This window comes from Eschscholzia californica, unplaced genomic scaffold (genome assembly GCF_041429995.1).
Source record: "Eschscholzia californica isolate CP2 unplaced genomic scaffold, dmEscCali1.0.p SCAF_2, whole genome shotgun sequence".
Classification (NCBI taxonomy): domain Eukaryota; kingdom Viridiplantae; phylum Streptophyta; class Magnoliopsida; order Ranunculales; family Papaveraceae; genus Eschscholzia; species Eschscholzia californica.
In genome coordinates, this window is record NW_028238309.1 from 64,803,019 (window position 1) to 64,816,165 (window position 13,147).

At 35.6% G+C, this 13,147-nt stretch overlaps 1 protein-coding gene across 1 annotated transcript; it reads left to right on the top strand.

The window, feature by feature from the left end:
* The first annotated feature begins 371 nt into the window (after positions 1–371).
* LOC147560336 (cysteine-rich receptor-like protein kinase 10) lies at positions 372–3,929 on the top strand. The gene is made up of 7 exons (XM_086662526.1): positions 372–1,373; positions 1,827–1,952; positions 2,067–2,185; positions 2,304–2,514; positions 2,759–2,996; positions 3,082–3,232; positions 3,344–3,929. The coding sequence occupies exons 1-7, from the start codon at positions 533–535 to the stop codon at positions 3,674–3,676; spliced, it is 2,019 nt and encodes a 672-aa protein (XP_086518652.1). The 5' UTR covers positions 372–532; the 3' UTR covers positions 3,677–3,929.
* The last annotated feature ends 9,218 nt before the right edge of the window (positions 3,930–13,147 follow it).

The following is a 13,147-nucleotide window of genomic DNA, read 5'->3' on the forward strand; positions in this document are numbered from 1 at the left end:
TGAAATGGATATCTTTAAGATACTTGTGTTTTTAAGAAACTTGCTTTTTTGTTAATATTTTTGGCAAACAAAAGACTTATTAGCGGGGTGCTTCCTCATCCCTCACGTTCCGTTAGTTTGACTCAACAATTGAAAATGGAATTAAAAGACGGGAGACTTAATTAAAATTTTCTGTCTTCTTGTCCAAAGTGGAGGGACGGTTTAAAGACGGCTAAAAAAGACAGGCTCGATAGACTTATTGATTGTTGGAATTTAGATAGACCTATTTGGCTTCTATCAACAATTTTCTTATCTCATTCTAGAATCTCTTACTCTGATTCTTATTATCATTATAATTTTCAAATATACAAGGATACAATACTTTTGATTTTATTTAACATAACTCTAAATAAAATATAAAACCCTTTTGACTTTTCAATGTTGATATCATGAACATTGACTCCATGCCATTCCATATTGACTTTCTGATCTATAACAACCAAAAAATGAATCAAAGTTCATCAACCTCATCTGAAAAAGAAAAACAGCTAGAATGGGTCATTTTGATCTATTTTTATCATATATTTCTACTATTTTCATCTTCATAATCCTTCATGGGTTCCCCTCAAAAGCACAGACTTCACCCACTCATGTCTATACCTTCTGTCCTGGATCCAATATCACAGCTAATAGTACATATAAATCAAATCTCAACCTTCTTCTTTCTTCTCTATCTTCATCAAACAACAAAACAACCAACAAAAATGGATACTTCAATACCACAGCTGGCCGGAACCCGGATACCGTTTTCGGGTCTTTTCAGTGTAGAGGTGATGATACTAAAGAAGCATGTCGAAATTGTGTCACAAAAGCATCTAAAGATATAACTCAAAGTATCAATGGGTGTCCTAATTCAAACCAAGCTATTATAATATATGATGAATGCTTATTAAGGTACTCAAATGAATCTTTCTTCTCAATTATGCAAACTACACCTGCAGTTTATCTATCTAATACTAGTAGTGTCACTGACCTAGATCAGTTTAATAAGGTATTAGGTGAGGTAATGGATAATACTGTAAAAGAAGCTATATCTAATGGTACTTCTTTTAAGAATTATGCAATCGGAGATAAGAATTATACTCAATCTGAGAAGATATATGGGTTAGCACAGTGCACTTCTGATCTATCATCAAGTGATTGTAATATATGTCTTCGAGGGGCGGTACGCCAATTACCTAGATGTTGTAGTGGAAAACAAGGTGGACGAGTTATTCGACCAAGTTGTATTGTTCGATACGAGATTTATCCTATTGGTGGAAGTAACTTAGCTTCATCAATAGCACCATCTCCACCTCTAGTACTACCACCTCGGACCAACAACACAACAAACTGTAAGTTTTCCGTCACATCTTTGAAGATCTTAGGTAGTATTTTTTTTTTTTTTTTTCTCATAGTTAGATCTGAAATCTGAGTCGAGGTCTGAACTGACTCGAGTCAAATTTTTGACTTTTTTTTGCCCAACCCATGATGCTTGACTTGCCAGGAATCAGGATGACTATTTCATGTTTAGTTCGAGTCTATTTGAGTCGGACCAGTCAGATTCAGACGATGAGAAAAAAGATACCACACACGTTAGTCTTCTTTGCAGGGGCGGAACCAGAAAATAGTGTGAGGGAGGGCAAAGATGAAATCTAAAAGAAGAGATCATACATAAAAATTCTGTGGGAGTCAAAATTACTATTAGAAGTCAAATTCCAGGGAGGGCCACTGCCCTCCCCGGCCACCCCCTAGTTCCGCCCCTGCTTCTTTGTATAGGTTGCTTATGGATTTGGGTTGTTATGCAGCATTTGGGACGAACTCGTTGACACTTATTGTCTTTATAGCCGTTCCATCGGTAATTACAGTATTACCAGCTATAGCAGTTTGGTGCTTCCTTTTGAGAAGACAGCAAGCAAAGAAGAAATTTCATGGTTAGTAGCTTCCTCTCTTATTGTTCTTTTGGGAAAGTTTGTCATCAACTACATAAAATTTCATGAATTAATTAGCTATTTAGTTCGATCTTTCTTCTTGTTATTTTGTTGCAGATAATGAGATCACGAATGCAGAATCTTTGCAGTTCAAGTTTAGCACAATAAGTGCTGCAACGAATGACTTCTCCGAAGCTAATAAGCTCGGTGAAGGTGGTTTTGGTCCTGTTTACAAGGTATACTGGCATTAGATATAAAGGAAAAGTTGAGCTTCGGTTTTCTGATCGTTTAGTAGAATTTCGAATTGGTAGCGAGTTTTTAACACTTCATCTCAACCTTCTTGGATGTTGTCAGGGTGCACTTTCCAACGGGCAAGATATAGCAGTGAAGAGGCTTTCGAGGAATTCTGGTCAAGGTGAAGTAGAATTCAAGAATGAAGTCGTTTTATTAGCTAAACTTCAACACAAGAATCTTGTGAGGCTGCTAGGTTTTTGCTTTGAGGAAGAAGAAAAACTACTCGTCTATGACTTCATGCCGAACGGAAGCCTCAGCCAATTTATATTCGGTTTGGCATATTACTCTCTCTATTTCCATGTCTTATTTGTAACGTTACAATAAAGCTTAGTAACTTAATATAAACATGCCAACAACCCTTGGTTGGAGTGGTAAGAGGTATAATCTTCCACCTTAGAGGTCAAGGGTTCAAGGAACACGCTGAACAATTCAATTTTTTTTTTTAATATAAACGTGTTTGATTTCTAGACGAACAGTGGATTACAATTTGTTTGATTTTTTGGATGAACTTTTAGATCCAACTAAACGTGCATACCTCAATTGGGAGAGACGATACAATATTATAGGAGGAATTGCTAAAGGTCTTCTCTATCTTCACGAGGACTCTAGACTTAAGATTATCCATCGTGATCTGAAAGCAAGCAACATATTGTTAGATGGAGATATGAACCCCAAAATTTCAGATTTCGGTATGGCAAGGCTTTTTGTGGTGGATCAAACTGAAGGCGATACAAGTAGAATCATTGGAACATAGTAAGTATTCGAACAAAAAACTCTTCCCCAGTATGCCGAAAACCTACCCGAGTTAATAAGTTTTTCATCTGGTACTGGTATGCAGTGGATATATGGCTCCGGAGTATGCAATGCACGGACAATTCTCTGTGAAATCAGATGTTTTTAGTTACGGTGTCTTAATCCTAGAGATCCTTAGCGGTCAGAAAAACAACTCGTTCTATGAATCTGAAGTTTCTCAAGATCTTCTAAGTTATGTGAGTATGAAAAATATGTGTGTTTTAGTTTTCTATTGATCGGATTCATTTGTTTATAATTTGGGTGAATTCATATCTATTATACCTTAAGCAGATGAAAACTTGTTGTAGGTATGGATACATTGGAAAAACGGGAGCGGTTTAGATGTGTTAGATCCAAGTTTACGGGATAATTGTTCGAGAAATGAAGTTATGAGATGCATTCATATTGGATTATTATGTGTTCAAGAAGATATGTCTGATAGGCCAACAATGGCTTCCGTCGTTTTGATGCTCAATAGTTACTCTACCACTATAGCGTCACCTTCACCACCTGCATTTTTCGCGCACTGTACTGAGAAATCTAACATTGATTTGATGGAGAATAGTGAACAACCAATTCTGACAGAGAGCACATCATGGAGTGTCAATGATGTGACGATTACAGAGCCCTACCCTCGGTGAAGGGTGTTCTAAACTAAGTATTAAAGTACATGTTTTCTTAAATTTGTTGAACGCATACCAACCGGATATGAGTTGCATACATCATATCCTCTATAGGCACTGCGAACCGGTAGTTTCATTCTTCAGTACAGAAACCATTGATGTGGTCACTATAGAAGCAAGGACAAAGAAAACCTAGTGGTTACTATTGTAGATCTAGAGATGGAAAAAGATTGAAAATAAATTGAACTTGTATTCATTGATTATTTTATCTTATCCTTGTTACAAGGAAAAAACCTAGATAAATATAATTAATCTATGAAGTCTATAATACCCTTACGTTAACTTAAACGCCCCCTCAAGTTTTTTTTTTTTTTTGTTGAAGAGCAGATATTCGAGATTTCAAATTTGTTATATATACTCTTTGAAAGGGCCTTCGTGAAGATATCTGCAAGTTGAGTAGAGGAAGAAACAAAAGCGCTGTATTATTTCTTTAATTTGAAGTTTGGAACGGATGAAATGACAATCCACTTATATATATATATATATGCTTATTCCACTCATGAAAGACAGGATTGATCCCGATATGTATAGCGACTTGCAATAAAGAGGAGTTGGGTTGGAAGAGTAGTAACCAAGTTATGCTAGAAAAGATTTCTGTCGTACGAGCTCACATGTGGCATGAGCTATATCACGGTACTCTGCTTCGACACTAGACCAAGCAGCAACATATTGTTTTTTTACTCTTTCAAGCAACTAGAGGTTTTGTTTGATAGGCGTTTTTCTAGAGAATTTAAAAAAAAAATTCAAAAATTTACACTTTCTATGTGTTTGGTAGCCAAAGAGGAGAAACAAAAAATTGTCACCTGACTTACTTTCCCCAATTTTCTCTAAAACAGGGGGAATTTATTACCACCCTCCTAATACTGGAGTAAAATTTTCCTCTTTTTACCATTTCTTTCTTTGTCTTTGTTATTTCGACATGTTCTCTTTATAATCTTCTTGTTTATGTCTCTCTTTCTAACCACATTAGTAGATTATCAGCAAGGTTAGAGAGAAAAGAAAAAATAAAAAGATTTTTGTGAGAATAGTCCCGTAAAATAAGGGGAATTTGTTACTTTCCCAAATTTTCCCTAAAACATGAGGAATTTGTTACCCTCTTTACACTTTATTTCTCTGTCTTTATTTCTAACTTTCTCTTTATAATCTTCTTGTTTACCTCTCGCTTTAACTGCATGGGTAGATTATCAGCAAGGATAGTGAGAAAAGCAAAAAGATTTTTGTGAGAATAGTCCAATAAGGGAGAAAAGGGATTTAACAAACAAAAATATAATGTGTAGGTCCTGTCTACTAATTGTCAACTGGTTTTTAATTAGACACCCACAAACTTAACAATTTTGTTTACAAAATTGACAAAATCACAAACAAATGGAGGTTGTTGGGTAGCAAAAGTAGTGGATACGAGAACTGTGTTAAGGGAAAAAATAAAGAGGAACTTATCTACTTCTACCAATCCACGCTAATGTGAAGAAGTAAGGGCAATGAAGCTTACTAATGTTTTTGTATTCCTGTGGCTCTATCTGGTCTCTAGGATCAAGCCTTTTGGGTATCAAGATTATTTGATCAGACTGGGGAGGGAGATTTAACTGATTTTCCATTTGGGTTGTAAGAAGTTCTACTGAGTTTGCTGAGTCTAGAACTTCAACATCATTGGTAGAATTAGGAGCCATTATCTAGGTGTTATACTAAGTATGCTGAGTCTGAAACTTCAGCAGCGTTGGTAGAATTAGGAGCAATTATCTAGTTGTTCTACTGAGTTTACTGGGTTGCTTGGAGTTTGGTTAAAACACGAGGGACTAGAAGCTCGAACTTTGAAAGAAAATTCGTAACTCTCGGAATCACATGAAATTTGGACTTATACTGTAAAATGACTTCCCCGTAAGCATCCATAGATTAGCCATGTTTTAGGGCTAAGTCATAATGCTTATTTATTGAAAACCGTATTTTGAAGAAAACTCGTGTACTACCTATGAACTTTAAAAGAAAATTCATAGCTGTCGGAATCACACGAAATTTGGACTAGTAATGTAAAAGGACTTTGCCATCAACATCCAAAGGTTCGTCAAGTTGGCTAAGTTATAATGGTTATTTATTGAAAACCATATTTTGAAGAAAACACGTGTACTACCACCCCCTATGAACTTTGAGAGAAAACTCTTAAAACTCAGAATCACACGAAATTCGGACCAGTAATGTAAAATGACTTTCCCATAAAAATACATAGTTTCGCCATGTTTTAAGGCTAAGTTATAATGCTTATTTGTTGGAAACCGTATTTTGAAGAAAACTCGTGTACTTACCCCCTATCAGCTTCGAATGAAAATTCGTAATTTTCGGAATCACACGAAATTACGACCAACACTTTAAAATGATTTCCCCACAAACATCCATAGAATTCGCCATGTTTTAAGGCTAAGTCATAATGCTTATTTATTGAAAACCGTATTTTGAAGAAAACTCGTTTACTACCCTGATGAACTTTGAAAGAAAGTTCTTAACTCTAGGAATCACATGAAATTTGGACTTGTACCGTAAAATGACTTCCCCGTAAAAATCCATAGATTCTCCATATTTTAGATTAAGTCATAATGCTTATCTATTGGAACCCGTATTTTGAAGAAAATTCGTGTACTACCCCCTATAAACTTTAAAAGAAAATTCTTAACTCTCTGAATCACACGAAACTTGGACCAGTACTGTAAGTTGACTTCCCTATAAACATCCATAGGTTCGCCATATTTTAAGGCTAAGTTATAAAGTTTTTTTTTTATTGAAAACCGTATTTTGAAGAAAACTCGTGTATAACCCCCTATGAACTTTGAAAGAAAATTCGTAACTCTCGGAATCACACGAAATTTGGACCAGTAATGTAAAATGACTTCCTCATAAACATCCATAGCTTCGCCATGTTTTTGAGCTAAGTCAAAATGCTTATTTATTGAAAACCGTATTTTGAAGAAAACTCGTGTACCACCCCTATGAACTTTATAAGAAAATTGTAACTCTTAGAATCTTACAAAATTTGGACAAGTAATGTAAAATAACTTCCCCCTAAACATCCATAGCTTCGTCTTGTTTTAGGGCTAAGTCATAATGCTTATTCATTGAAAACCGTATTTTGAAGAAAACTTGTGTACTATACCCCCTCTGAAGTTTGAAAGAAAATTCGTAACTCTCGGAATCACACGAAATTTGGACCAACACTGTGAAATGACTTCTCCGTAAACGTTCATAGCTTCGTCATATTTTAGGGCTAAGTTATAATGCTTATTTATTGAAAACCGTATTTTGAAGAAAACTCGTGTACTATACCCCCTATGAACTTTGAAAGAAAATTTGTAACTCTCGGAATCACACGAAACTTAGACAAGTAATGTAAATGACTTCCCCATCAACATCCATAGTTTCGTCACGTTTTAGGGCTAAGTCATAATGCCTATTTATTGAAAACCGTATTTTGAAAAATACTCGTGTACTACCCCATATGAAGTTTGAAAGAAAATTCGTAATCCTCGGAATCACACGAAATTTGGACCAACACTGTGAATTGACTTGCCCGTAAACATCCATAGATTTGCCATGTTTTAAGACTAAGTCATAATACTTATTTATTAAAAATTATATTTTGAAGAAAACTCGTGTACACTACCCCCTATGAAGTTTGAAAGAAAATTCTGAACTCTTAGAATCTCTCGAAATTTGGACCAGTAATGTAAACTAACTTGCCCATAAACATCCATAGCCTTGTCTTGTTTTAGGGCTAACTTATAATGCTTATTTATTGAAAACCGTATTTGAAGAAAACTCATATAATGCCCCTATGAACTTTGAATGAAAATTCGTAACTCTCGGAATTACATGAAATTTGGACCAACACTGTAAAATGACTTCCCCGTAAACATCCATACATTCGCCTTGTTTTAGGGCTAAGTCATAATGCTTATTTATTGAAACCCGTATTTTGAAGAAAACTCGTGTACTAACCCCCTCTGAACTTTGTAAGAAAATTCGTAACTCTCGGAATCACACAAAATTTGGACTAGTAATGTAAAATGACTTTCCCATCAACATCCAAAGGTTCGCCATGTTTTAGGACTAAGTCATAATGCTTATTTATTGAAAACCGTATTTTGAAGAAAACTCATGTACTACCACCAATGAAGTTTGAAAGAAAATTCGTAACTCTCGGAATCACACAAAATTTGGACCAACACTGTAAAATAACTTCCCTGTAAACATCAATAAATTCACCATGTTTAGGCCTAAGTCATAATGCCTATTTATTGAAAACTGTATTTTGAAGAAAACTCGTGTACTATTATCCCCTATGAACTTTGAATGAAAATTCTCAACTCTTAGAATCGCACGAAATTTGGACCAACACTATAAAGTGACTTCCTCATAAACCTCCATAGATTCGCCATATTTTAGGTCTAAGTCATAATGCTTATTTATTGAAAACCGTATTTTGAAGAAAACTCGTGTACTACCTGATGCACCCGAAAAGGTTGCACACCCAAGCGGAGGTATCAAGTAGTAATCCGGCAAAGCCGGGATCGGTCCAAGGATAGGAATGTAGTTTGGATATCGAATGGTCTTATTCGTCGGTTCAGATATCAAAGTCTTACTAAGACAAAAGCGCAAGTAAATGAAGATAATGAAAGGTTTTTAAACGAATAAGCACTAAGAGAATAAAGGAAGTAAAACAAACTAAATGATCAATGTAAACGGGCGAGAGAGATTCGAGAGAAGAGTCGAAGGAACAAGAGTCGGGAAGCAACAAAAGTCGAGAGACAAATGAGTGAGCGAGGTGTCGAAGTCCGGGATTCCATGATAATGAACCTATAACTATGTACGGTCCAATCGAATGGATTGATGTAAATCTAGTCTCGATTCCTAAGGTGGACGTTCATAAGCATTACGTATTTCCGGAGATAATACTTAGTCAAACAAACTTCCTAAACGATTAAAACCGAATCATCGAAAATGTCGTCTAGTCGCCTAACTATGTGAAGTGCATGACAAGACACATGAAATTTGAATCTAGACTACGATCGATGTCGATCACTTTGCCTAATCGATTAACTATGCGAAGTACTTGATAAGACACATGAAAAACGATTGAAACAAGTAATCAAAATAAGAGAATATCAATTTATTATCAAAACATTAAATCATATCAAACATAATCACAAATTCATCACATTTCATCCATATAATCGACACACTTGATTTAGCTAAACATGGTGATAAGTAATAAATGAAAAGAAAATGATGAGAAATCCCCCTTTTTCGATGTGGTTCGAGGCTAGGATCGTCGGAAAATATGAGTTTTTAGTTGCAGCCGATCTCCCTCTAGCAATTTTCTGGGTTCCCCATAGCGACCACCATCATCTTCTCCATTTAGAACACAACCTCCATTAAAGCTTCACCAAGCTTTCTCTCTCTAATCACTTTTAATCAAAAACCAAATCAAACCACATGGGTACCTAGCCAACAACATGGGGAGTAAAAGCCCTAAGGTTTCCGGCCGAGAAAGTTGCCGGAAACCCTAGAAAAGTCCGGCCAAAGCATTAACACAAATCCGGCCAAGTCATCAAAATCCGGCCAAGAGGTGCTGTCCCGTGCTAGATCCGGCAGTCCCGAGCATGAAGATGCGTCCCGTGCCTTCGTATGAGGTTTACCGAGCACGTCCCGTGAAGTCCGAGCAGGTGGAGGCCGTCCGAGCTGCTGCTGGATGCGTCTGCAGCAGCTCCCGTGAAGAACAGCAGCTCCCGTAGAACGTGCTGCTGTTCCCGTGGACGTGCTGCTGCTCCTTCCCGGCCGTGCAGCTGCTGTGCTTCCCGCGACTTGCCCGGCGCGACTTGGCTGCTGCTGTTCCCGCGACTTGGCCGGCCAAGCTTTGGCCGGCCTTGGTGATGGCCGTCCTAGCTTGGCCGGCTCCTTCTCTCTTTCCCTCTTGCTCTTTCAAAACCCTCTCTTTCAAGCTCTCTCTCTCTAGCAACCAAGAACACAAACCCTAGCCACCCTCTCTCTCTTTTGTTTTTTTCTTTTCCAAGCTAGGAGATGATGAATAGTGTCTTTGACCCCTTTTCTCTAACTTGAGTCAAACCCTAGACTTAGTCAAAGTTTGACTAAGTCTTTAGACTACTTCAAATCCTTGACTTTGTCCATCATTAAAGACTCTTGACTTGGACCAAAAAGGGTGCCCATAGAATCTCTATTGTTCTCTTCCTCTTTGGGCTCTTTGGTTGGGCTTCTTTCTAAAGCAAGGGAGTGCCTTCATCTTGTCTCTACATTTAGAACCAAGGGGTGCCTTCATAGAATCCTTGTTTCAAGACCGAACCTCGGCTTCTTTCATTCACAACTTTTCCGTCCGAACTCCGAATCGACTTCCGTTTTCACCGTCGGACTCGTCATTGACTTCACTTGTTGTTTGACTTCTGATTTTGACCAAAATGACCAAAATACCCCTGGTGCTCTTTTCTTCCCTTTTGCCGCATAAGATGAAAATGTGATAATTCGCTCTCTTTATTCCGAATTACACGTCAAACCCCAAATAAATTACCTAGCAATAAAAACACATAAATAATAAGAAATAAAACTCGAAAAGAACTAACTCATCAAAGTTAAGTGACCTAAATGTGACATTTTCACGCCACATCACTACCTACTCCCTATGAACTTTGAAAGAAAATTCGTAACTCTCGGAATCACGCGAAATTTGGACCAGTAATGTAAAATGATTTTCCCATCAACATCCAAAGGTTCTACATGTTTTAAGACGAAGTTATAATGCTTATTTATTGAATACCGTATTTCGAAGAAAAATCGTATACTACCCCCTATGAATTTTGAAAGAAAATTCGTAACTCTCGGAATCACATGAAATTTGGACTTGTACTGTAAAATCATTTCCCGTAAACATCCATAGATTCGCCATGTTTTAGGACTAAGTCATAATGTTTATTTATTGAAAACCGTATTTTGAAGAAAACTCGTGTACTACCCCTATGAACTTTAAATGAAAATTCGGAATTCACGTAATCACACGAAATTTAGATCAGTACTGTAAACTGACTTCCCCGTGAACATCCATAGAGTCGCCATGTTTTAGAGCTAAGTCATAATGCTTTTTTATTGAAAACCATATTTTGAAGAAAACTTGTGTACTACCCCCTCTTTTGAAAGAAAATTCTTAACTCTCAGAATCACACGAAATTTGGACCAGTACTGTAAGTTGACTTCCTCATAAACATCCATAGCTTCGCCGTATTTTAGTCCCAAGTTATAATGATTTTTATTGAAAACCGTATTTTGAAAAAAACTATTGTACTTACCCTCTATGAACTTTGAAAGAAAACTCGTAACTCTCGGAATCACACGAAATTTGAACTAGTAATGTAAAATGACTTCCCCATCAACATCCATAGCTTCGCCATGTTTTAGGGCTAAGTCATAATGCTTATCTATTGAAAACCGTATTTTGAAGAAAACTCGTGTACTACACCCTATGAACTTTTAAAAAATTCGTAACTCACGGAATTACATAGCTTCGCCATGTTTTAGGGCTAAGTCATAATGCTTATTTATTGAAACCCGTATTTTGAAGAAAACTCGTGTACTACACACCCTATGAACTTTGAAAGAAAATTCTTAACTCTCAGAATCATACGAAATTAAGAACAGTACTGTAAATTGACTTCCCCATAAACATTCATAGCTTCGTCATATTTTAGGCTAAGTTATAATACTTATTTATTGAAAACCGTATTTTGAAGAAAACTCGTGTACTACCTACCCCCTATGAACTTTTAAAGAAAATTCGTAACTCTCAGAATCACATGAAATTTGGACTTGTCCTGTAAAATGACTTCCCCGTAAACATACATAGCTTCGCCATATTTTAGGGCTAAGTTATAATGCTTATTTATTGAAAACCGTATTTTGAAGAAAACTTGTGTACTTTGAATGAGAATTCGTAATTCTGGGAATCACACGAAATTTGGATTAACACTGTAAAATGATTTCCCCGTAAACATCCGTAGATTCGCAATGTTTTAGAGCTAAATGATAATGCTTATTCATTGAAAACCGTATTTTGAAGAAAACTCGTGTACTGCCCCCTATAAACCTTGAAAGAAAATTCGTAACTCTCGGAATCACACGAAATTTGGACCAGTAATGTAAAATGACTTTCCCATCCACTTTCCCATCAACATCCAAAGGTTTGCCGATGTTTTAAGGCTAAGTTATAATACTTATTTATTGAAAACCGTATTTTGAAGAAAACTCGTGTACTACCCCTTATGAAATTTGAAAAAAAAATTGTAACTCTCGGAATCACATGAAATTTGGAAGAAAATTCTTAACTCTTAGAATCTTACGAAATTTGAACCAGTAATGTAAAACAACTTCCCCATAAACATCCATAACTTCGTCTTATTTTAGCGTTAAGTTATAATACTTATTTATTGAAAATCGTATTTTAAGAAAAACTCGTGTACTACCCCTTATGAACTTTGAAAAAAAAAATTGTAACTCTCGGAATCACATGGAATTTGGATTTGTACTGTAAAATGACTTTTCCGCACTCTACCAACTCTACTACCCAATTAAACTATATATATGCTTATAAAATAATACATATAATAATACTATCTATATACAGTGATTTTCATGATCGTTTGTGGTACTTGTTCTTCCATTAGGACTACTTAAGAGTTTAAGATTCTTAGAAAAAAACAAAATAAAAGATTGGGTAATATTTGATATTTGAAACATAAAAAAATATTTAATATTTGAAACATAAAAAAATAATTATATTTTAAGTTAAATTTTTTTGTTTTTGCGTAGTAAACCTCTACCATCCATTTTGTATGTTATTATTAATAAAATTTATATTGTTATTACTTATCAGATACAAAGGTCTATCAGATCGCATATTGGTCTATCCGTATCCTATATCTGATAAGCAGATATTCGATAAAGAATATCTGAATCTGTATTTGTTATCCGAATTTTGGATTATTTGTTGAAATTCGAATACAGATACAATTGGATGTCGAATATTCAGATATCTATTGACAAGCTTATTAATAATCTTTGGTCAAATTTTGTGATGTAGGTTGTAGCAGAAGCGTAAAAGTAACGGAATCCACCATTAAAACTATAATCAACTAATTAAATAAAACGATTAAATAATAATAAACCATAAAACGATAAACTTATAATAATAAACTTGATTGATAATTCTTCAAAGATATCAATAACAAAGACAAACTGAACTTCCTTTTATAGGAACGTAGACACTTCTAGATAGACTCAAACTAGGATTTCTAAATATCAAAGATACTCAAACATGGAAACTTCTAAACCTAGACATAGTAAGAAATACTAAAACATAGAAACTCTCAAATCTAATGGACTTGG